General features: G+C 41.1%; 3 protein-coding genes across 8 annotated transcripts in view; 2 read left to right on the forward strand and 1 right to left on the reverse strand.

Moving 5' to 3' along the window:
• The window catches only part of cbfa2t3 (CBFA2/RUNX1 partner transcriptional co-repressor 3), a 41,069-nt gene extending 31,135 nt beyond the window's left edge, over positions 1-9,934 (forward strand). For 3 of the 5 annotated variants that reach the window (XM_055045203.1, XM_055045206.1, XM_055045207.1), the window contains exons 8-12: positions 664-955; positions 1,423-1,491; positions 2,128-2,181; positions 4,091-4,281; positions 4,852-9,934. In XM_055045203.1, the coding sequence (XP_054901178.1) occupies positions 664-955; positions 1,423-1,491; positions 2,128-2,181; positions 4,091-4,281; positions 4,852-5,229 (984 nt within the window). In that variant the 3' untranslated portion in view covers positions 5,230-9,934. The remainder of the gene's footprint in view (positions 1-663; positions 956-1,422; positions 1,492-2,127; positions 2,182-4,090; positions 4,282-4,851) is intronic. The other 2 variants (XM_055045205.1, XM_055045204.1) reach the window with 2 other exon arrangements.
• A 1,462-nt stretch (positions 9,935-11,396) lies between these two features.
• On the forward strand, positions 11,397-15,999 carry pabpn1l (PABPN1 like, cytoplasmic). 2 transcript variants are annotated; one of them, XM_055045220.1, is made up of 7 exons: positions 11,397-11,481; positions 11,582-11,678; positions 12,701-12,827; positions 13,312-13,379; positions 13,455-13,561; positions 13,677-13,764; positions 15,365-15,999. In XM_055045220.1, exons 2-7 carry the CDS (start codon positions 11,607-11,609, stop codon positions 15,692-15,694), a joined length of 792 nt encoding a protein of 263 aa, XP_054901195.1. In that variant the 5' UTR covers positions 11,397-11,481; positions 11,582-11,606; the 3' UTR covers positions 15,695-15,999. The 2 variants fall into 2 exon arrangements, with proteins under 2 accessions (XP_054901195.1, XP_054901192.1); XM_055045217.1 differs by having other exon boundaries at positions 11,413-11,678.
• trappc2l (trafficking protein particle complex subunit 2L) lies at positions 15,986-17,406 on the reverse strand. Its single transcript, XM_055045225.1, has 5 exons — positions 17,299-17,406; positions 16,864-17,036; positions 16,657-16,744; positions 16,239-16,318; positions 15,986-16,161 (listed from the first exon to the last, which is right to left on the reverse strand). Exons 1-5 carry the CDS (start codon positions 17,329-17,331, stop codon positions 16,116-16,118), a joined length of 420 nt encoding a protein of 139 aa, XP_054901200.1. The 5' UTR covers positions 17,332-17,406; the 3' UTR covers positions 15,986-16,115.
• Between the last annotated feature and the right edge of the window lie 174 nt (positions 17,407-17,580).

A 17,580-nucleotide genomic window follows, 5' to 3' on the forward strand; every position in this document is an offset into this window, starting at 1 on the left:
GTTTACAACAGAGGGAAAAATGACAGGAAATCTGTTGAGTTGGCAAGGACCAGTGCCGAGCGGGGGAAGGAATCAGCTCGAAGTTCTCATCAACAGCCCAGCTGTTACAATATCATTGTTGTAATTCTCTCAGACACTGAAATTCACCAACGGGGACACAGTCAGTGACGAGATAGACAGATAATAAACACACAAGCTGCCTGGCTGATATATGATGTGCTGTTAGAGATGAATTAAGATAATACACTTTCTGTTTGACTAAGTTCTGATTAGTGTTATTGATTAGTGTTATCACATTTTCAGAACTAAGTCTTGGTCTTGTTCTCATTCTCCTCTGCATTTTTTCTCGAGACGATTCAAAACTACAGATGCAACATAGTTTTATTTTTTTTTTATTTTAGTGTAACTATTAAACATCCAACTGCAAAAACTATTATTATAACAGCAATGGTGTTGAAAATGGTCTTTCATTGGTTTGGTCTTGAATAGATTAGAGGCGAGACCGAGCCTGTAACCTGGTGTCTAGACTGCCTCAGATCTGGACATCAGCACTCATTCTAAATCGTTGCTTTTCAATTTTGGAAAAATTGGATGAGTAAAAACATCTGAACGAACATGAATTGCATTTTGTGGCTGACATCTCTTCTGTGTTTGCCTCTGCAGCTCCTTAACTGCATCATGGACATGGTAGAGAAGACGCGACGCTCCTTGACGGTGCTGCGCCGCTGCCAGGAGGCCGATCGTGAGGAGATGAATCACTGGATCCGCCGCTACAGCGACGTAGAGGAGATGAAAAAAGGTGGGAGCAACGGACAGCACTGCCTCCCTCCTCCTCCTACTCTTCCTCCTCCTCCTACTCCTCACCACAACTCCTCCTCCAACACAGCTAGCAGCAGCGAGTCACTGCCCATAGGAACTTCCTCGGCTGCTGAAAGGCAGACAGGCAGACAGACAGGTAGACAAACACTCTCAGGGTATGTTTGGCAAGCAAAACACTCACAGCAAGGTAGGGCTCATTGGAGACGCTGAAATGCTTTAATACGCTAATTCAGACTCAAAAAGTCAGTTGGAAGATCATATTTTTCAGTACATTTGCAAATTGGAGCTCACACTGTGAGGCAATACAAATCCACCTGCAGCATGCTGGATTTTTAACTAACTGATTGCACTCTTATGTTAACAGCATCCTCGTTCATATTTAATGTTTGTATTCATTTGTAATCCCTGGAAATGTATTTTGACCTTGAAATGGTAAAAAAAAAAAAAAAAAAGGAGATCGTCAGCTCATCTCCAAATGTTGACGCACATGATTTGTTTTTGTCCCAGTAACAGATGTGCAAACTATAAGTAGATGGATGTGTTTTCATGCATTTTCTGTGTATGCTTTGTGTTGCTGATTGGCTGGCTGTGTTTGTGTTTCAGAGATCCACAGAGACTTCTTGCACCGGCCTCCCTCAGGATACCTGCCTGAAGAAATCTGGAGGAAAGCTGGTAAGAATGGACCGTCATCCTCCATCCCGCCATCGTCACGACCGATCCCCCGACACAGGCTAACAAAAACGCATCATCACTCTTCATGGCTACCAACACAGGCAGAACAGAGGCCTTGTGGCTGCAGGTCCATGAGGCTTTAGGCTTGCAGGCCCTCTGTGTCATTTAGGCTAAACGCTCTCCATTTGTCACCACTATGAAAGGCCACTGCAGTTAAAGCTGCAGTGAAAATGCAGACACTGGGGCTTTGTTGGGTCGCAGCAGCGCAGCACAGCGCAGGGTGGAACTTACCTTGTCTCCCTCATCCTAACCTGCCCCTACATTCCTGACTTATGTAAGTCAAAAACAAACAGCTTAAACATACAAACCCTTGATGATTTTTTTTCTGGCTCCTTATGTAGCCAAAGAAAAGCAGCTGAAAGTGCTGCTCTGCATGGGCTCCTTGTATTTTAGACTGAGCCGATCCCAGGAGTCATCCGGTTCGGCCCCGGTTCCACCTCGGTCCCAGCACTATTATGTTACACTCATACTCCAATACCCTGCGGAGGAAAAGATGCTGCTGCTGTCGGCAAAAATACTGTGCTGCATTTTCACCGGCAGGAAAGGCTCTTTTAACTGCAGTTGTTTTTCATACAGGTACCACAAGCATGCCGCTTTCCCCAGCTCTAAAGCACCTCCAAAACAAGCAGGGTGAGTAGCACATCTTACTCCCAGCATCTCACCTCTTGGTGTTTGTGTGCCTATGTGTCACCTTCGGCTCTGCAGCCAGGTAATTTTGTCTCGCTGAGCTGCGGCACTCTTTTTGCTTTTAATTAAAACCAAAGATGTCGTCTTTGGTCTGGCTGAGGTTGAGATCTAGGATCTGAAGTGTGAAAAAGCAGCCAGTAATAACACGTCTTAGGGACTTGCCAAATCTCTGCGGAATTAAAACGTTAATATTGCTGCCCCCGTGTTTTCCATTAAGTGCTAATTGCCCCAGCATCTGCTATGCAGTCTCCTTGATAAGAATTAATTAAATTTGCAAACTAATCTTAGTGGTGCATGCATTAAGGCAGATAGTTGAGAAGCTTGGAATAATGCATATAGTGTGGCAGAATGCGAGAAAGCCCTGCAAAGGGTGAAGTTGTGTTAAGATTTTTTTTTTTTAAATACTGATTTTTATTTTAATTAAGCTCAGAAAAAAAGTGTTTAACCTTCCCCTAGCTCATATAGGCTGGATAGCATTTTCTATTAATAAATAAAATCATAATTTATACACTATCTTTTGTATTGATCCTTTCTGATTTTGAAATCGGTTTGATACTCTGAGACATTTCGGTGTTGCAAAAAAACAAAACCAGAAGAAAGGTCTAAGAGAGGAAACATTTTCCACACCAAGTAGGAACACATGCACACCTATAGCAGGGTTTGGATATGAATTCTCCTGTACTTTTTCTTTTTCTTTTACATCTGCACAGTAGTTTGAAACAGCTGAGTGGATAGGCAAGAAAAAGTGACAGATATTTATGAGCTCCCTCTCAGACAAACATGGAGCGGAGGAAATGGGGAGCGGCGGGGAGAACATCATCAGCCTCACCTCCTACTTGGTTGGTCTAACACACCTGGCAGGCTCATCGCACATCTGGAGGAAGAGCAAGATGCAGCATTTATTTTTGTAAAAATGTTGTTGTCTTCGACGGTGTGAATAGCAGGGGGAATCTGACGATGACAAAGTGTCCAAAAAGCACTCAATTACTGAGCAGGATATCTTTGGCAATCCTAGTTGCTGGACGAACACACCGACGTGATAATTAATTTGCTTTATATTTCTTGTGCACTTCCTACCAATTCTGAAATAAAGCAATACATATCCAACTTTTTCAAGGATGGCATTAATCAGAGAAGCAACCAAAAGGTCCATAACTCTCAGCTCAGGTGGGAAAATTAGTTGACAGGACGACTATTAATCATGCCCCGGTTGCAGTTTGCAATTTCACGTAACATGGGGGTGCAGCACAATCTTGGTCCTCTGCTTATATGAGACCAAATGTTAATTTCTGGCCTAAAATAAAAAATGTATGGTGGAAGACTAATAACGCACATGATCCTGAACAAACCATCTCCACAGTTACACATTGTGGTGGCAGCGTCATTCTGTGCATCAAGCTTTTCTTAAGCAGGTGGAAGAAATTTCCTCAGCATCAATGGAAAGATGAATAATACAAAAAAACAAAACAAAACTCTTGCACAATGGCCACACCCCTTTTACGGAAATTGATGTTTAAATGGGAGTCGATGCAACTTCTAGGCTTTTCAGCATTATAAAAACATAAATTAAGGAAACAAATATTTTTCTGTGAGTTCATGTGCTTATTCTTGTCTTAAAATGAAGTTATCAAATCAGAAAATTAAATCAAATTGGCTTTTTTTAAATAAATAAAATGTCAATTTTCAGTCCATTTTGAAATCTTGCCTTTTCACCTTTTTGGCCAAAACTTTTATGTCTTGGATTGTATTTAGTGAAGAAGAAGGAAGTTCTTCTTCAGAGAAAGGGTGTCACAGCAGGCGCAGTGAGATGCAGTCGTTAATGGCCCCTTGTCTCTTTCTCTGTGTTCCTCAGAGGAGGCGGTGAATGAAGTGAAGCGGCAAGCCATGTCAGAGCTGCAGAAGGCGGTGTCAGATGCAGAGAGGAAGGCTCACGAGATGATCTCTGCTGAACGATCCAAAATGGAGAGGGCACTGGCCGAGGCAAAGAGACAAGCTTCCGAAGACGCGCTAACGGTCATCAACCAGCAAGAAGACTCCAGCGAGGTGAGTCATTAAATCCTCCTTCTGTCTTTAATAAGTGGTGCTGAAAATAGTCAGCTTTCAATTAAAAATAAAATCAGTCACTAACTGTTGAACAGGAACACTGGAAATAAGCCAGCATCTCCACGTTGTCATCTATTAGAACCTCTTATCTGAGGTTTTATGGTTTAAAAATGTAAAAAGTTAAGACCTTGTGGTTATATTGGGCAAATATATACTAAATGTTGCTTTTCCTGCATGAATACAAGTAGACAGACTCAGATGGGCTGGGGCAAATTGCCTGGTTTATGTCTTCAGGGAGCAGTTGATCACCACCTGCTGGTAGCAGATCAGCTGGCCTTGGACCAAACTTACCCATTACAAAAACAGCTGTGGATCTGAAATACAGCAAAGTATAATAAGGACAAGATGAGAAAACTAGCCTTTCCTAAAGCAAGTGAACTATACATATTTGCAGATTTCCTACTTCATTTCAATCTAACTTACAAGCTGGTGCATGAGGGGTAAAAAGCTACGGTTCTGGAGTTGCATGTTGCAGGCCCCTGATTCAGTCTCTCATTTCTGTCTCCCTAGAGCTGCTGGAACTGCGGCAGGAAAGCCAGCGAGACATGCAGTGGCTGCAACACAGCTCGCTACTGCGGCTCCTTCTGCCAACACAAAGACTGGGAGAAACACCACCACGTCTGTGGTCAGGGCCTGCAGGGGCTGCCGGGGGGCAGCAGCGTTCCCCTGGGCACCCCTTCCTCCACCTCCTCGGTGTCCTCTAGCGCGCCACCGACCCACTCAGAGAGCACCCCTCCAGGACCCCTCTCCCTAGCGGGCCAGAGCAGTATTGCAGGAGGTGCCGGCAGCGGGAGCGTCTCCGCCAGCCCCAAAGAGAGCAGTTCCAGCAGTGCCTCTCGCTCCACAACCCCAGCGACTCCTGCCCTACTGGATGCCACGTCACGCTGACGTCTGAGCCCTCTGTTCGTCCATGCGTACTGAAATGACAGTGCCCACACTCCACACAAAAAAACCAAACTGAGGAATCTGCATTGCACACAACTCCCTTTCCTCCCATTCATAACGTTCTAACTGCAAGCTCTGTGATAAATCCTTTAACAACCAACAGCTTTTCTCACCATGTATAATGTTTTCTATCTTTTCGGTGACCGGCTCACAGGCAGAAAGATTCCAACCAAAACGTGCATCTTGCAGTGTCTGCTTCAACATATCAGATTTGTTTGCTGAGAACATAGGCTTCGGATTGAAAATTTACCCTCATTTGTGAAGGCGTGGTGAAGTTAGGGGCTGTGATCAGGCAGCATTTATGACAAATAAGTAGTGCTTGATAGGATTTCCCCTTTAATTTAGCACCAGTGGAGATACAACATCCAGCCCTGAAATGTGCACTAACAGTCTGCTGATGTGACAACTCCGCAGTTTCGTAATAAAGAGACAAAAGTCATAACCTTTCTCCAAAACCTAGGTGGGAAGGGATACAAACTGTGATGCGATTTTTTCCTCAGAAACACAACTTAGTATTTATTAAAGGTTTCTTTCTGGCTTTAACGGAAAACAAAGATAAGTCCAAATACTCTGAGTAAAGAATAGCGCTGATGATGATGCTGATGATATGAGAAATAAGTTAATTTTAAACTGCTAACTACCTTGCTAGCGAGCCAAGAAAATCTACACCGGACTCACCTCTCTGCACCATTATGAACCCAAATAAATTCAAAGATGAAACAAATAACATGATCCAAACCTTTTTACTACACTGCCAAAGTGAAAAAAGAAGCATAAGTTATAGAGAGAAGCACTCATCTTATAACCAAACACAAAGAACATCACCTCCTGAGCAGAAAAGCGAGCCCTGAGAGGACCAGGCGCGGAGGAGCTGCAGAGCAGCATCTCAACTCTGAGATTTACACAAACAAACAAAAAAAACACAAAACTGTGACCTGCTTTGATCTGCAGCTGCCTCCCGCAATCCGGATCAAACTCCAGCGACTCCTCAGCGATGGCCCAGACTAGTGAATATGGACAATGCTGTGAACTTGCCTACAAGAAACACTTGATGAAATTGATGGAAACCCTGCCACAGTGTGGTTCTTTTGTGAATGGTAGCGAGGACTTAAAGAGAGACAAATAGGAAATAATAAATGCTACATGGCCTCAAAAGAGACAGAGGTAGAAACAAGGCAATGGAGCTCCCCAAAACCTCAACACAAGCTTGGAGACATTGTTCAAGAAGGCATTGCATACTATGGAGACGTACAAGGAGATGGCTTAAAAGTTGATTGTTTTTAAAAAAAAAAAAAAAGCTCAGAAGGAGGAAACATTTTGAGGAATTGCTGTCACCTTTACATTCACTCCTTCCTTTTCCAAAGCATGACTCGCAGTTCAGAAGAGCCGACAGGGCGGCATAAACTTTGTTCTCCTCTCTTTCTACCTCCCCTCATCCCTTCTTTGCTCGTCCCCAAACTAGTGGACTCACGTTTCATCCCCAAAATCTCGGGTTTGCTTTGGACAGAGCTGCAAAGCACTCGCGGGGGGAGGGTTGAACCTGCTTGTAGATATTTTTCCTCTTTTCACTTTTTTCATAAATGTCTCCTGATTGCTGATGCCACATGTGCTGCCCTTGTGTATATCCAAAAAAAAAAAGGACTTTGTTTTGGGTTATTTGCCTTTCGTTTTCTTCAAAGTTTGGGTTGAGCAGTCACAACAGAGGAAAGGATGTTTGTCTATGAAAGGAAGCCCCACATTGTACTTATTGTTTGAACTGTTGTATCTATATTGATGAGATGAAACCCCTCTTGTAGAATATTTTGTATTGCTCGCATTGTAAGACAGTGAGAGGACAGAGGTGCAATATGAAGAGAATTCAGCTACTGAATGGAACCTCAGCAACTGCCCATAGGGTGTCATATAATATAGATACATATAGATATATTTAAAGCAACATCAGTAACTTAATGTGAATGTACATAGTATTTAAAAAGGTCCAAAAATGTGTTTGCCAAATAACAAAAACCTTTAAAGTTCAGAACATGACTTTTTCTCACAGTACATTTGTTTTTCACTCGTACAAGCTGAATCAAAGTGTCATGAAACTGCTGGCGACAGACGTAAAGTAACTCCAGCCTGCACCAGGCAACTTAACATTATCTGTTTTGGTCTGAGACATCCCTATATAGTCAATCGTAACAGGAGGGGCTTACAAGTGATGAATCCATTATATATCAGCTTACTTCAGTCAGATCTTCTTTTGTGACCATGATGATCCTGATGATTCTGATCAATCTGACCGCAACACGCTTTGCAAAACAGGCCGTTATTGTAGGGGAAAGTGATACGCCAGTGTTAAGCTCACATCAAAAGTCATTTTAATCTTCTGCTTTCGATTTGACCTCTTTGTTGTTTTATTAAACATGTGATTCAAGAAATAAGCTGCATACATGGAACAGACCTTTGTTTCCAGATTGAGAGAGCGGCTTCGCCTCATTCCACATGTTAGCATCTTCTTTTAGCCTCTCCAACAGACTTATTGCCTTTTATATCGATCATTGTAAACCCTACATGGATGGCTTCATTTACACTTGGACCAAACTTGGAGAAACAAAAATACATTTTTTTAAAAAACAGAAATATATGATTTTTTTTTTTTTTTTTACTATTTGGGAAATGTTCAAATTCAGATAAGCTGTAAGGTACTCCTGCATCTATGTGTAGCAATCATGTATGTGTTTTATAATTACTGTGTTATAGTGTTGAGCTCAGTCGTTTTTCTGTGACATCGTTCTTCTCCCCTGATGTCTAATTGTCAGTCAGACCCACCACATGTCCCCCATTACCCCCTGTTGACACAAGCTACCTCCTGTGAGCATACAGCGCACCACCAGGAGAGGCTGACCTGGTCTTTAAAACACACAGATGGCTTGAGAGCAGACATGGGCACACATTCACGTTTGCAGGTGATCAAATGAATCCATGCTGAAAGGAGCTGTCATTACTCATGATGTGGAAAAAAATAAAAATCCATATTCACTGAGCTGCATTTTCACTTTTAGGGGAGAAAAAGACAGCTTTTGTTCAGTTTTATTGATAGACACACATCCAGTTATTCCTGCATTTTACCAAACCATCCCCAGAATCAGTGATGACATGTCATTTGCTGTCTGAAACCAATAAAAGCACAGACCAAAGTACTAGATTGCCATTGTAGACTGTAACATGGCAAGTAATGACAGATGGCAACCAGTCAACCAAAGTATATCTGAAAAACACACACCAGGAGAGTCCACGAGAGCCGAATCGACAAACAAAACGTCTGAGTTTCAGATGTGAATTCTTACTCAAGCAATCAAAGTGCTTGTTGACTACATATTGAGCAGTGCTTCTCTGTAAACAACAGCAGCGTCTCCTGTAGAAAAAGCCTGCTAACTGTGTGTTCTTATAGCTACAAAGCCTTGCAGAGTTAAAATGAATATGTTGTAAGTGTGTGTCTGTCTACGGATGGTGGTGTGCGTGTCTTTTAGTAAAAAAAAAAAAAAGAAAGAAAGAAAGAACAAAACCAAACAGCAACAACAACAAAAGAAAATCTTTATGTCTCTGCAAACTACTTGAAACCTTCAGAGCTTTAATGAAACATTCAAGAAAATCAACAGTGATGTATTGATTTAAAAACAATAAATAAAGCAGCAGTTTTTGTGCAGGTTTGTCTATATAAACATCCACATCATAACAGAATGGGTGACAGTTCCATTCAATTCGTGAAGTGCTTTGTGTGAACCTCCTTGCCTGCAAGTAAGCCCTCAGATAAACAAAGCCAAACCCAATATACAGTGTACAAATTACCAAAATACAACCAAAAGCTGCATCTTTTCTTCTTTATGTTGAGTTTTTCTTATAAGAAAAAAACAAAAAACTGAGATTCTCCCTCCGTGACCCTTCTGTAAGCCATCATTCTGGAGATTGCAAATATCTGTTACTTTCTCTGTCAAGACGCATCACCACCCTACTATTCAAGGGTCTGCTCATTTTTTACATCAGCTACATTTTATCTGTTTAGCCATGTTGCACATATGGGCAAAACACATGTTCAGAGAGGACAACGAAGTGCAGGGTTGGTGTTTGTCCCAACCTGTAGATCTGCTCGCAAAGTTTCAGAGCTCAGCCGGTGCGAAGGTGACACGTCCTTCCTGTGAAACAGGCTCCGAAGACTAAAACGCTGAAGTGGCAAAACAGTGGACGCAGCACTCGTTTTCCCAATAAGCCATGCCTCAGAATGAAATTGTTTTTAAACTTCACATAAACTGAAAAGAAGTTTATGCTTTTGTATGTGTAGGGACGCCTTCTATACTGTACTGTGCAATACATTAACACAGAAAAAAAAGACATGTTTCTGTAGGGAAGGTTGGCGCTTTCAAGATCTTTCCTACTGTGTTTCATTTCTCTCCTCCAACAGTCCTGTTGCCATTTTTAGATGAAGTAAACTGTGCCAGAGGAATTAAATTCTGATTTGTATTTATTTCTTGCATGCTTCTCTCCCTGTTGCTAATACCGCTTTTTAACTGTTCGCTCTGTTGGATGTGTGAAGCTGTAAAACATTCTAATTCAGGTTATTGTCTGTGTTGAACAATGTAACTGTGTAATTAAAACATGAAATGACGTATCCATCGCTCTCCTTCCTTTTCTTCATTTTAAATGAAGATGTATTCCTAAAGTAGCCTCTTTACATGAAGAAAATCTCTCTCTTTGTTATTTAGCTCAGTCATCAGTGAGACAGGGTTATTATAGATCAGTTAATCTAACATTTCTGGAGGAAGAAATGGATCAATAGATCTTAACACATCACAGTTTCAGTTTAGCTTATTAACATGAGAAAGTCTTGAGTGTCTTTCAAACATTGAAACAGTACGCAAATTAAGCATAAACCAAAATCTAAAAGTAAAATGTTTACGCTCAAAGTTGAAAGATATTTTATGAAGATATTTAAACATTTTCTGCAAAAAGAAGGGAGGTAAACTAAAAGGGTGACCAATTCCCCTATGTACATCCCACAATATAGAAAAGAAACCTTAAGTGTTTTTTCTAAAATATTTATGAACTACACATTAAAATATATTCTATGAGAATTAAGAAAAGCCTACATCATCTGAAATGTAGCATTTATTTTTGTTACTTAAGTTAACAAGAATGCACACACTTTTTTTTGTCCAAGACATTTCATACTTCACAAGAACTCAAGATCAGGATACTTGGAGAGTCCTCACAGCTCCCTCATACTGGAAAATGTATGTTTGATATTGTTAGACAAAACACCAGACGAAGATCTGCCCAGACGATGTGTCAAGAACAAGCTGCAAGAGTTTCCTGACCAGAGGTGAAAGAACAAAATGAATGTATGTCATTATGGCCCACCTTAGTGGTTAATTCATCTGAGTCAGTAGAATAAAATGGATCACCTGGGGTTAAATCGTTAATTAGTCATTTTCCCAGTGTGAACCAATGCAATTAAACCAATGAAAACATTTTAATGCAAAACAGAGATGATGAATGCATTTATAACCTCAGCCTTCAATAACTGCACTATTTTATAATAATGTTTCCTTTGTGTAAATGTGTTTGTTTAAAATAAATGCACAAGTTTTCCCAAATGGGACCATAAATAGTATAATAAATAGTTCACAGATAAATTAGTTTTATTGGAATGTGAATCCAGCTGATGCTGAGAGAAATGACAGCTTTCTGAGAAGATTCTTTGTACCTGCAGCATTCATATTTTAATTCACAGAGAGGCATAAAGTATGATATATGTGCTTTTGCATATGACAGTGTTTTTCTTTTGATAGATTTTGCAGCCTATTTTATTTTTCCTGTTTATGTTAAGTTGTTGCTTGTTTGGAATGGTATCAAGTTAAAGTTGAATTGTCTGTTCCGGTGGAAAAAAAGGTTTTCCAGTTCAAATAACCTCAATAAGTAAAACAAACTTTAAAACTAAGACATAGTTTTCCTCTGTAGTGAGGAAAATATTGTGTTCTCCACCGCGCCAGGCCCAGCCCAGCCTCAGACCGTATGGATACGGCCCTGGGAGCTCGCCTCCCTCCCTCCCTTGTTTCCTCCCTCCCTTGTTTCCTCCCTCATTCTCCTCCTCCTGCATCCCTGTCACGTGGCCTCCACTGTGTCCGTCCAGCGCGTCATGACAAGCCTCAAACACAGGTGATGCTTATTAGCCTCCCAACCGAATTTCCTTCCGGTGAAAGAGATTTTTCTTTTCCCGTAGGTTACCATTTCGGTAAGCTGAAGCTGGTTTTTGCAGGAACTAATATGTCTGAGCAGTGAGCATGGCGGAAAATCATCTGGAGTACCGCTACCTTGAGGGCGAGCCTATGGGCGAGCATTTCAACGAGGACCCGGTGAGTTATCTTGTCTTTACGTGGAGAAGCATAAAAGGGGGGCCGTCACGCCATGATTGCCACGCTCCGACACGGACGCGCAGGCGTTGCGGGGAGAGTCGCTGTTATCCAAAGCTGAGGAGAGAGCTACATGCTAGCCTCATGCTGCTGGATACGAGGCTAACAGAGGCCAAGCAGGTGCATTAGCTGTCCGTAACACAAGCTATCTGCTGCTCATTGCAATGTCCATTCATTCATTAACGTCACGGTTCGCCTTTCTTTCGCCCAAATGACAAGATGCCAACACAAATAGCGTTCGTTGTGCGTGTTTATTAAAGCGAGGCTCCTAGGAATGCAAAGGGGGGAAGAAATAAAGGACGCACAGAGCCCTTCCATTCAGTAATGCTCCAGTAAGTGCATAGCTATTTTGCAATTGAAAAGATGTGGATTGAGGTGAATAATAAAGTTACTATGTAGATGCAAACCTTGCAGCTGGTCTTTAAATGCTCTGGTACTAAATTTAAAGATTCTTAAAGCTTATGGGGTTTCCTCAGGGCATGCGCTGACCCATATTATTAAATTACTAATCATGTCATCAAAATCTCAAGACTGTGTCAAGCTGTGTTTGGAAACATCTGTACATATTTTTCTCAATGAGCTATTTGTTGGGAAAGCACTTAAAAAAAAGAGACAATCGCAAAGGAAAATAACATTGCGGGTCACAGGTTAATACAGAAATCATAAAAGAAAAAAGTAATGAGAACATGCATCATAGGATGAGGTGTAAACCTAAGAAAATGGCTTAAATAGAAGAGTTTTTCAAATTGTTTCTAATTTGAGGTGGGTTTTTCCCCTGGTTCAGGCCACAACCTGATAGGCTTGACTACTCTGTTAGAGAAGGACCGACAACTTTTGATTTTAAGAATGAAGAAATCTCAAATTTCTAAATTTACTGGCTTTACTTTTATGCACTCATTTAACTTACTTGTATATTGTCAGCTAACGCCATTGTGTGTTGAAATGCTTGCTATTCCTCGTTTCAGGAGCTCCTGGCCATCAAGGCCAGGGTTCAGGAGTTGGAAATGGAAGAAGAGACTGAAAAACTGAAGGAGGAAGAGGAGAGATGTGATGCAGAGGAGATGCAGCTCCTGACCAGCAGTCCCCGGCCTGGTAAGAAAGACGACTTTTGCATGTGATCTGTAAGGCGGTTTGTCGTGCTATTATTGGTGTAAATAATAAATTCATTTTATGTTCTTGAGGGTGTGGGAGGGGGGCTCTGTAAAGTAACTTTTTCCTTTTAGACCAGGTGTGTATTGCATTGCAGCCTCTGGGTGACTAAAGTAACCACTTTTTTCCCTCCCCCATCTGGCTAACACCTGCGACACCTCACTGTGGTCACAACGGTGTTCACATGTGCCTCATCACTGCCCAATGAGACGAAGCAGTGAGCTCCAGAGAGCCAGAAGTGTCCGTCTTGTTGCCTGTGGCTATTTTCTGCCTCTGTGCATCTCCTCGTGTCTCCCTTTGTTTTGCTTTTCCAATAGAACTGAGATGCTATCAGAGAAGACATTTTTGTCTCTGCTGTTTTGGCAACATTTCAAAGAGGCTACTTGCTAAAACTGAGAGGTGATTAAGACATGTTTTTTTAACCCAGGTCCGTTCTACAGTATGACTCCTGAAGAGAGGATAGATGCAGACAACCGGTCAATCTATGTTGGAAATGTAAGGATTGAGCATCATTTTGAACATGTATAATTTATTTTTTTATTCTAATTTGACCCATTGATTAAATTTCAGGTAGACTATGGAGCTACTGCAGATGAGCTGGAGATCCATTTCAATGGCTGTGGTCCTGTAAACAGAGTTACCATCCTGTGTGACAGGTTCTCGGGTCATCCCAAAGGGTGAAACAACGTAGTTTTTATATCTTTCACATTTTCTTTAGCCTTTATTATTGTGTTAATGATAATAAATTCAGGCCGTGCGTAACCGTCTGCTTCTCCTTCTCGTCTTTTACAGCTTTGCTTACATCGAATTCTCTGATCGAGATTCTGTGCAGAGTGCCATTGGTTTGCATGAGACTGTGTTCAGAGGACGGGTTCTTAAGGTAAATCTATAAACTCTGATGTCAGCTTTTAGAAAGATGCTCACTGGCTTTCCACCCGTTTCCCTCAGACTTCAGTGGGATTGTTGCTGGCTTGCAGAAACCTAAAGATAGCTTTGAGTTGTGTCAACTTGTGATGGAAGGTCAAATGTTTGTTTATCCCTGATTATATGGTGCCTAAATGCTTCATTTTACTACTGGTAAAATGTTTTATTTGACAATTTTCACAAAGATCTGGATGAAACTATTGAAAGCTTTGAAACAGCAGTTTCCTTTGGTTTAAAAGTGTTTAGAACGGATTCAGCTGTAGGCTGCTGAACCACAGATGAATATAATCTTGAAATCTACTATAACCCTGACGTCAAGTTCATCCTCTTTGGAGGCTGGACTTCAATGCAGCAGAATTAAATGTTTTTGTCTGGGCTGAAAATCTGTTTAAATACTGCTCTTTTAGATTGGGTTAAACTGGTAGTTTTGGCCTCCCTTTATACTTCTGTTTTTTGAAAGAGTGTTTTTACAAGAATGAATTTGCATTTTGCCTGAACACAAGCGTTGTGTATCAATCAATCAAATTTTATTTGTATAGCACATTTCAGCAAGGCATTTCAAAGTGCTTTACATCATAAACACAAGAACACAAAGTCATGCAACATATAATAGACAATACATTGTTACATATTACATTTCAAATGAAACTCTAAACAGGTGTGTTTTTAGTTGCGATTTAAAAGAAGTCAGGGTTTCCACTGTTTTACAGTTGTCTGGCAGTTTGTTCCAAATTTTTGGTGCATAGATGCTGAAAGCTGTTTCTCCTCTCTTGGTTCTGGTTCTGGGGATGCAGAGCAGACCAGAACCAGAAGACCTGAGAGGTCTGGAAGGTTGATACAACAACAGCAGATCTTTGATGTATTGTGGTGCTAAACCGTTCAGTGATTTGTAAACTAACAACAGTATTTTAAAATCTATTCTTTGAGCTACAGGGAGCCAGTGGAGGGACTTTAAAACTGGTGTTATGTGCTCTATCTTCCTGGTTCTAGTGAGAACGCGAGAAGCAGCGTTCTGGATCAACTGCAGCTGTTTGATTGATTTGTTGGACAGGCCTGTGAAGACGCTGTTGCAATAATCAATGCGACTAAAGACAAACGCATGGATGAGTTTCTCTAGATCTGGCTGAGACATTAGTCCTCTAATCCTGGAGATGTTCTTCAGGTGATAGAAGGCTGACTTTGTAGTTGTCTTTATGTGGCTCTGGATGTTCAAGTCCCAGTGTACCATCTACGTCTTGGGTTAGTTAGTTTAAAGAAAAGCCTTTATCATCTGAAATGTAGCATTAGGCTGTGCTCCTGGCCACTGAAATCAGAGCTTGTTTTTTTTTTTACCGTACAGACTAAATATACTCGAACAATTTCAATCTTGGAATATTTCCACAATACTTGAATCCAGTCATCAAATGAAGACTTATCTTTCTAGCTACATAAGTATTACATTTACAGTGCATTTCATGTAATTGAGCAGTATGAAAAGCTATGTTCAGTTGATAATGTTGGGCAACATTTTTTGAGGATGAACTGAACTTTTAACAGATTTATTATTTGACTCTCAGGTATTGCCAAAGAGAACCAACATGCCCGGTATCAGCACCACGGACAGGGGTGGACACAGAGGAGGTCACACCAGAGGCAGAGGTCGTGGCTACCGTCCCCCCAGGTACCAGAACAGTTCCCGAGGCAGATTCCGGTACCAGTCTTCAAGACCGCAGCACCAGTCCCCCCACCCTTACTATGGAGGACCATCAGCGGGAAAGAGACAGTGGGGTCACATGGACTACCATGAACAAACTACGAAACGTTACCCCTGCCTCCTTCTCATCACGCCACCGTCTGAGGATCTTGGGGCAGCGTCGAGTGGACAGCACTACCCTCAGCAGCGTTAGCACTAGCAGATGTTGGCTGGCTGGAAGGGATTTTTAAACTCTAAATGCTTTCCAGCATAATATAAGTATTGTGATGCCATGGACTGACCAGCATCAGTCCTTGGCAAGATTTGGCAAAATCTGACGGGGGTTGATGCGATATAGGTTTGTTGCAGTGAATGCATGTGACGGTCCTCAAGTTGCATCTGTTTTTAAAAACTGTGGTTTTGTTTTGTAATGTATAACCCCTCTGTGTGTAACTGATAAGCTCTTTGCTACAAGAATAAATAAAAAATAATTCAACACTCAAAGTGTCGTAAAAGAGAGACGCTGGTATCCAACAATTTTATTTTATTTTTTTTTCAAGAATAAAGGCAACACATAAACAGAAGAGGGTCATATGTACAGTGGATGCTCAACAGAGGGTGAACTGGAAAGGAAGTCAGCCTGTCTGTACCATCATTCCAGAAACGATGCCATTGAAGGCCCTGGATAATGAGGTAAATGTTAAAATGCATTTAAAGCCCCCCCCAGAAATGTTTGTAAATGTATAACACTAACTTACTTTGACTGAATGGGGTCCCCAGGATTGTAGAATGGGTTGCACATTACATCAGTAAATGAGTTGTGCAGTTTTCTAAACATCTGAAAGAAATGTATTAAAAGACAAAAGCAATCTGCAGATCAGTTACCTATTTGACATAAAAATAAGAAACTGAACCCTTTCATGTGACTACTGCACGGGGAAAGATGACTGGTGTTAAGTTGCATAAAGGTCTGAAATACCATTCAATTAAGATACTCAATAGAGTGACCTGACACACACGGGCTAAAGGTGAATAGTGCATATGACTGGAAATAAACTACAGAAGACCAGTTCTATCTGTAAATGTTAACACAATCAGGTCAAACACTCTAATTTGGCATACTTACCATGTTTCCCAACTAAAAGTCAAAACTATTTAACAACTAAATTTACTTACAGTTCGTATTTCATTGTCCCGCAATGACGTATTGGAAGAGTCCACAACAATCACAAATTTCACCTTGGAGTTGGTAACATACCCATATCTATTTCCTCCAGTTAAGGATACACATTTGTTATTTCTACACAAAACCTAACCGATCATGTAGTGTTTTATTTGGCGTAGTGTTTTACTCGTATTTGAGGTCTTAAAAAAAGAGGATACACTTTGTAGTCTTCAGTTGGATAGAGCAGTCCCAGGTAGAGCTCTCTCTGGTCTGCTAAGGATTTGCCCACAGCTGAGACCTTCTCTTCCACCACATCCAGAGAGGTGTGGACAGTGTAGTGGAATTTCAGCTCATTTTGAGAGGGTACACTGCGAATATACAGCGGGTAGTTCTGGGGGGGAAACATCAAAAGACAAATATGAAACTGCTAAAAGCAGTATTTAGAAAGAAGTCGCTCAAGTATCAAAAAATGAGACTGGGAAGTAGTAACAACAGGATGCCATTATCGATGCTAGCAGTAGCTTTGTAGCATTACTTAATTTTGGTGAAAGACAGAAAGCTGACAATCATATACAGGCGATTAATGGCGCTACAAAAACCCTGTAAAAAATAAAAAAGTGCTACGGGCAAAGAAATTAAACAAGAATTGGTACCTCTTTAGCGATCACTGCTATGCACACCGCCATGTTTTTGTTCCTCCCCTGAGCTGACAGCTTTTGTCACGTGACGAGTTGCATTCAAATGCTGAAGGGAAAAACGACCTACGAATGAAATCAGGTTTTAAAATCTGGTTCGTGTTCACAGAGTGTTGAATCCACGCTAGCTATAGTGTTTAATTTGAATATACATTGATATTTAACAACTTATTTAAACGCTAAATTGTCTGTTTTTTTATTTAAATAATTTAAAACAGTAAATTATACAGATACAGCAAC

The sequence above is a fragment of the Poeciliopsis prolifica genome, unplaced genomic scaffold (assembly GCF_027474105.1).
Source record: "Poeciliopsis prolifica strain line A6 unplaced genomic scaffold, Auburn_PproV2 SCAFFOLD021, whole genome shotgun sequence".
Classification (NCBI taxonomy): domain Eukaryota; kingdom Metazoa; phylum Chordata; class Actinopteri; order Cyprinodontiformes; family Poeciliidae; genus Poeciliopsis; species Poeciliopsis prolifica.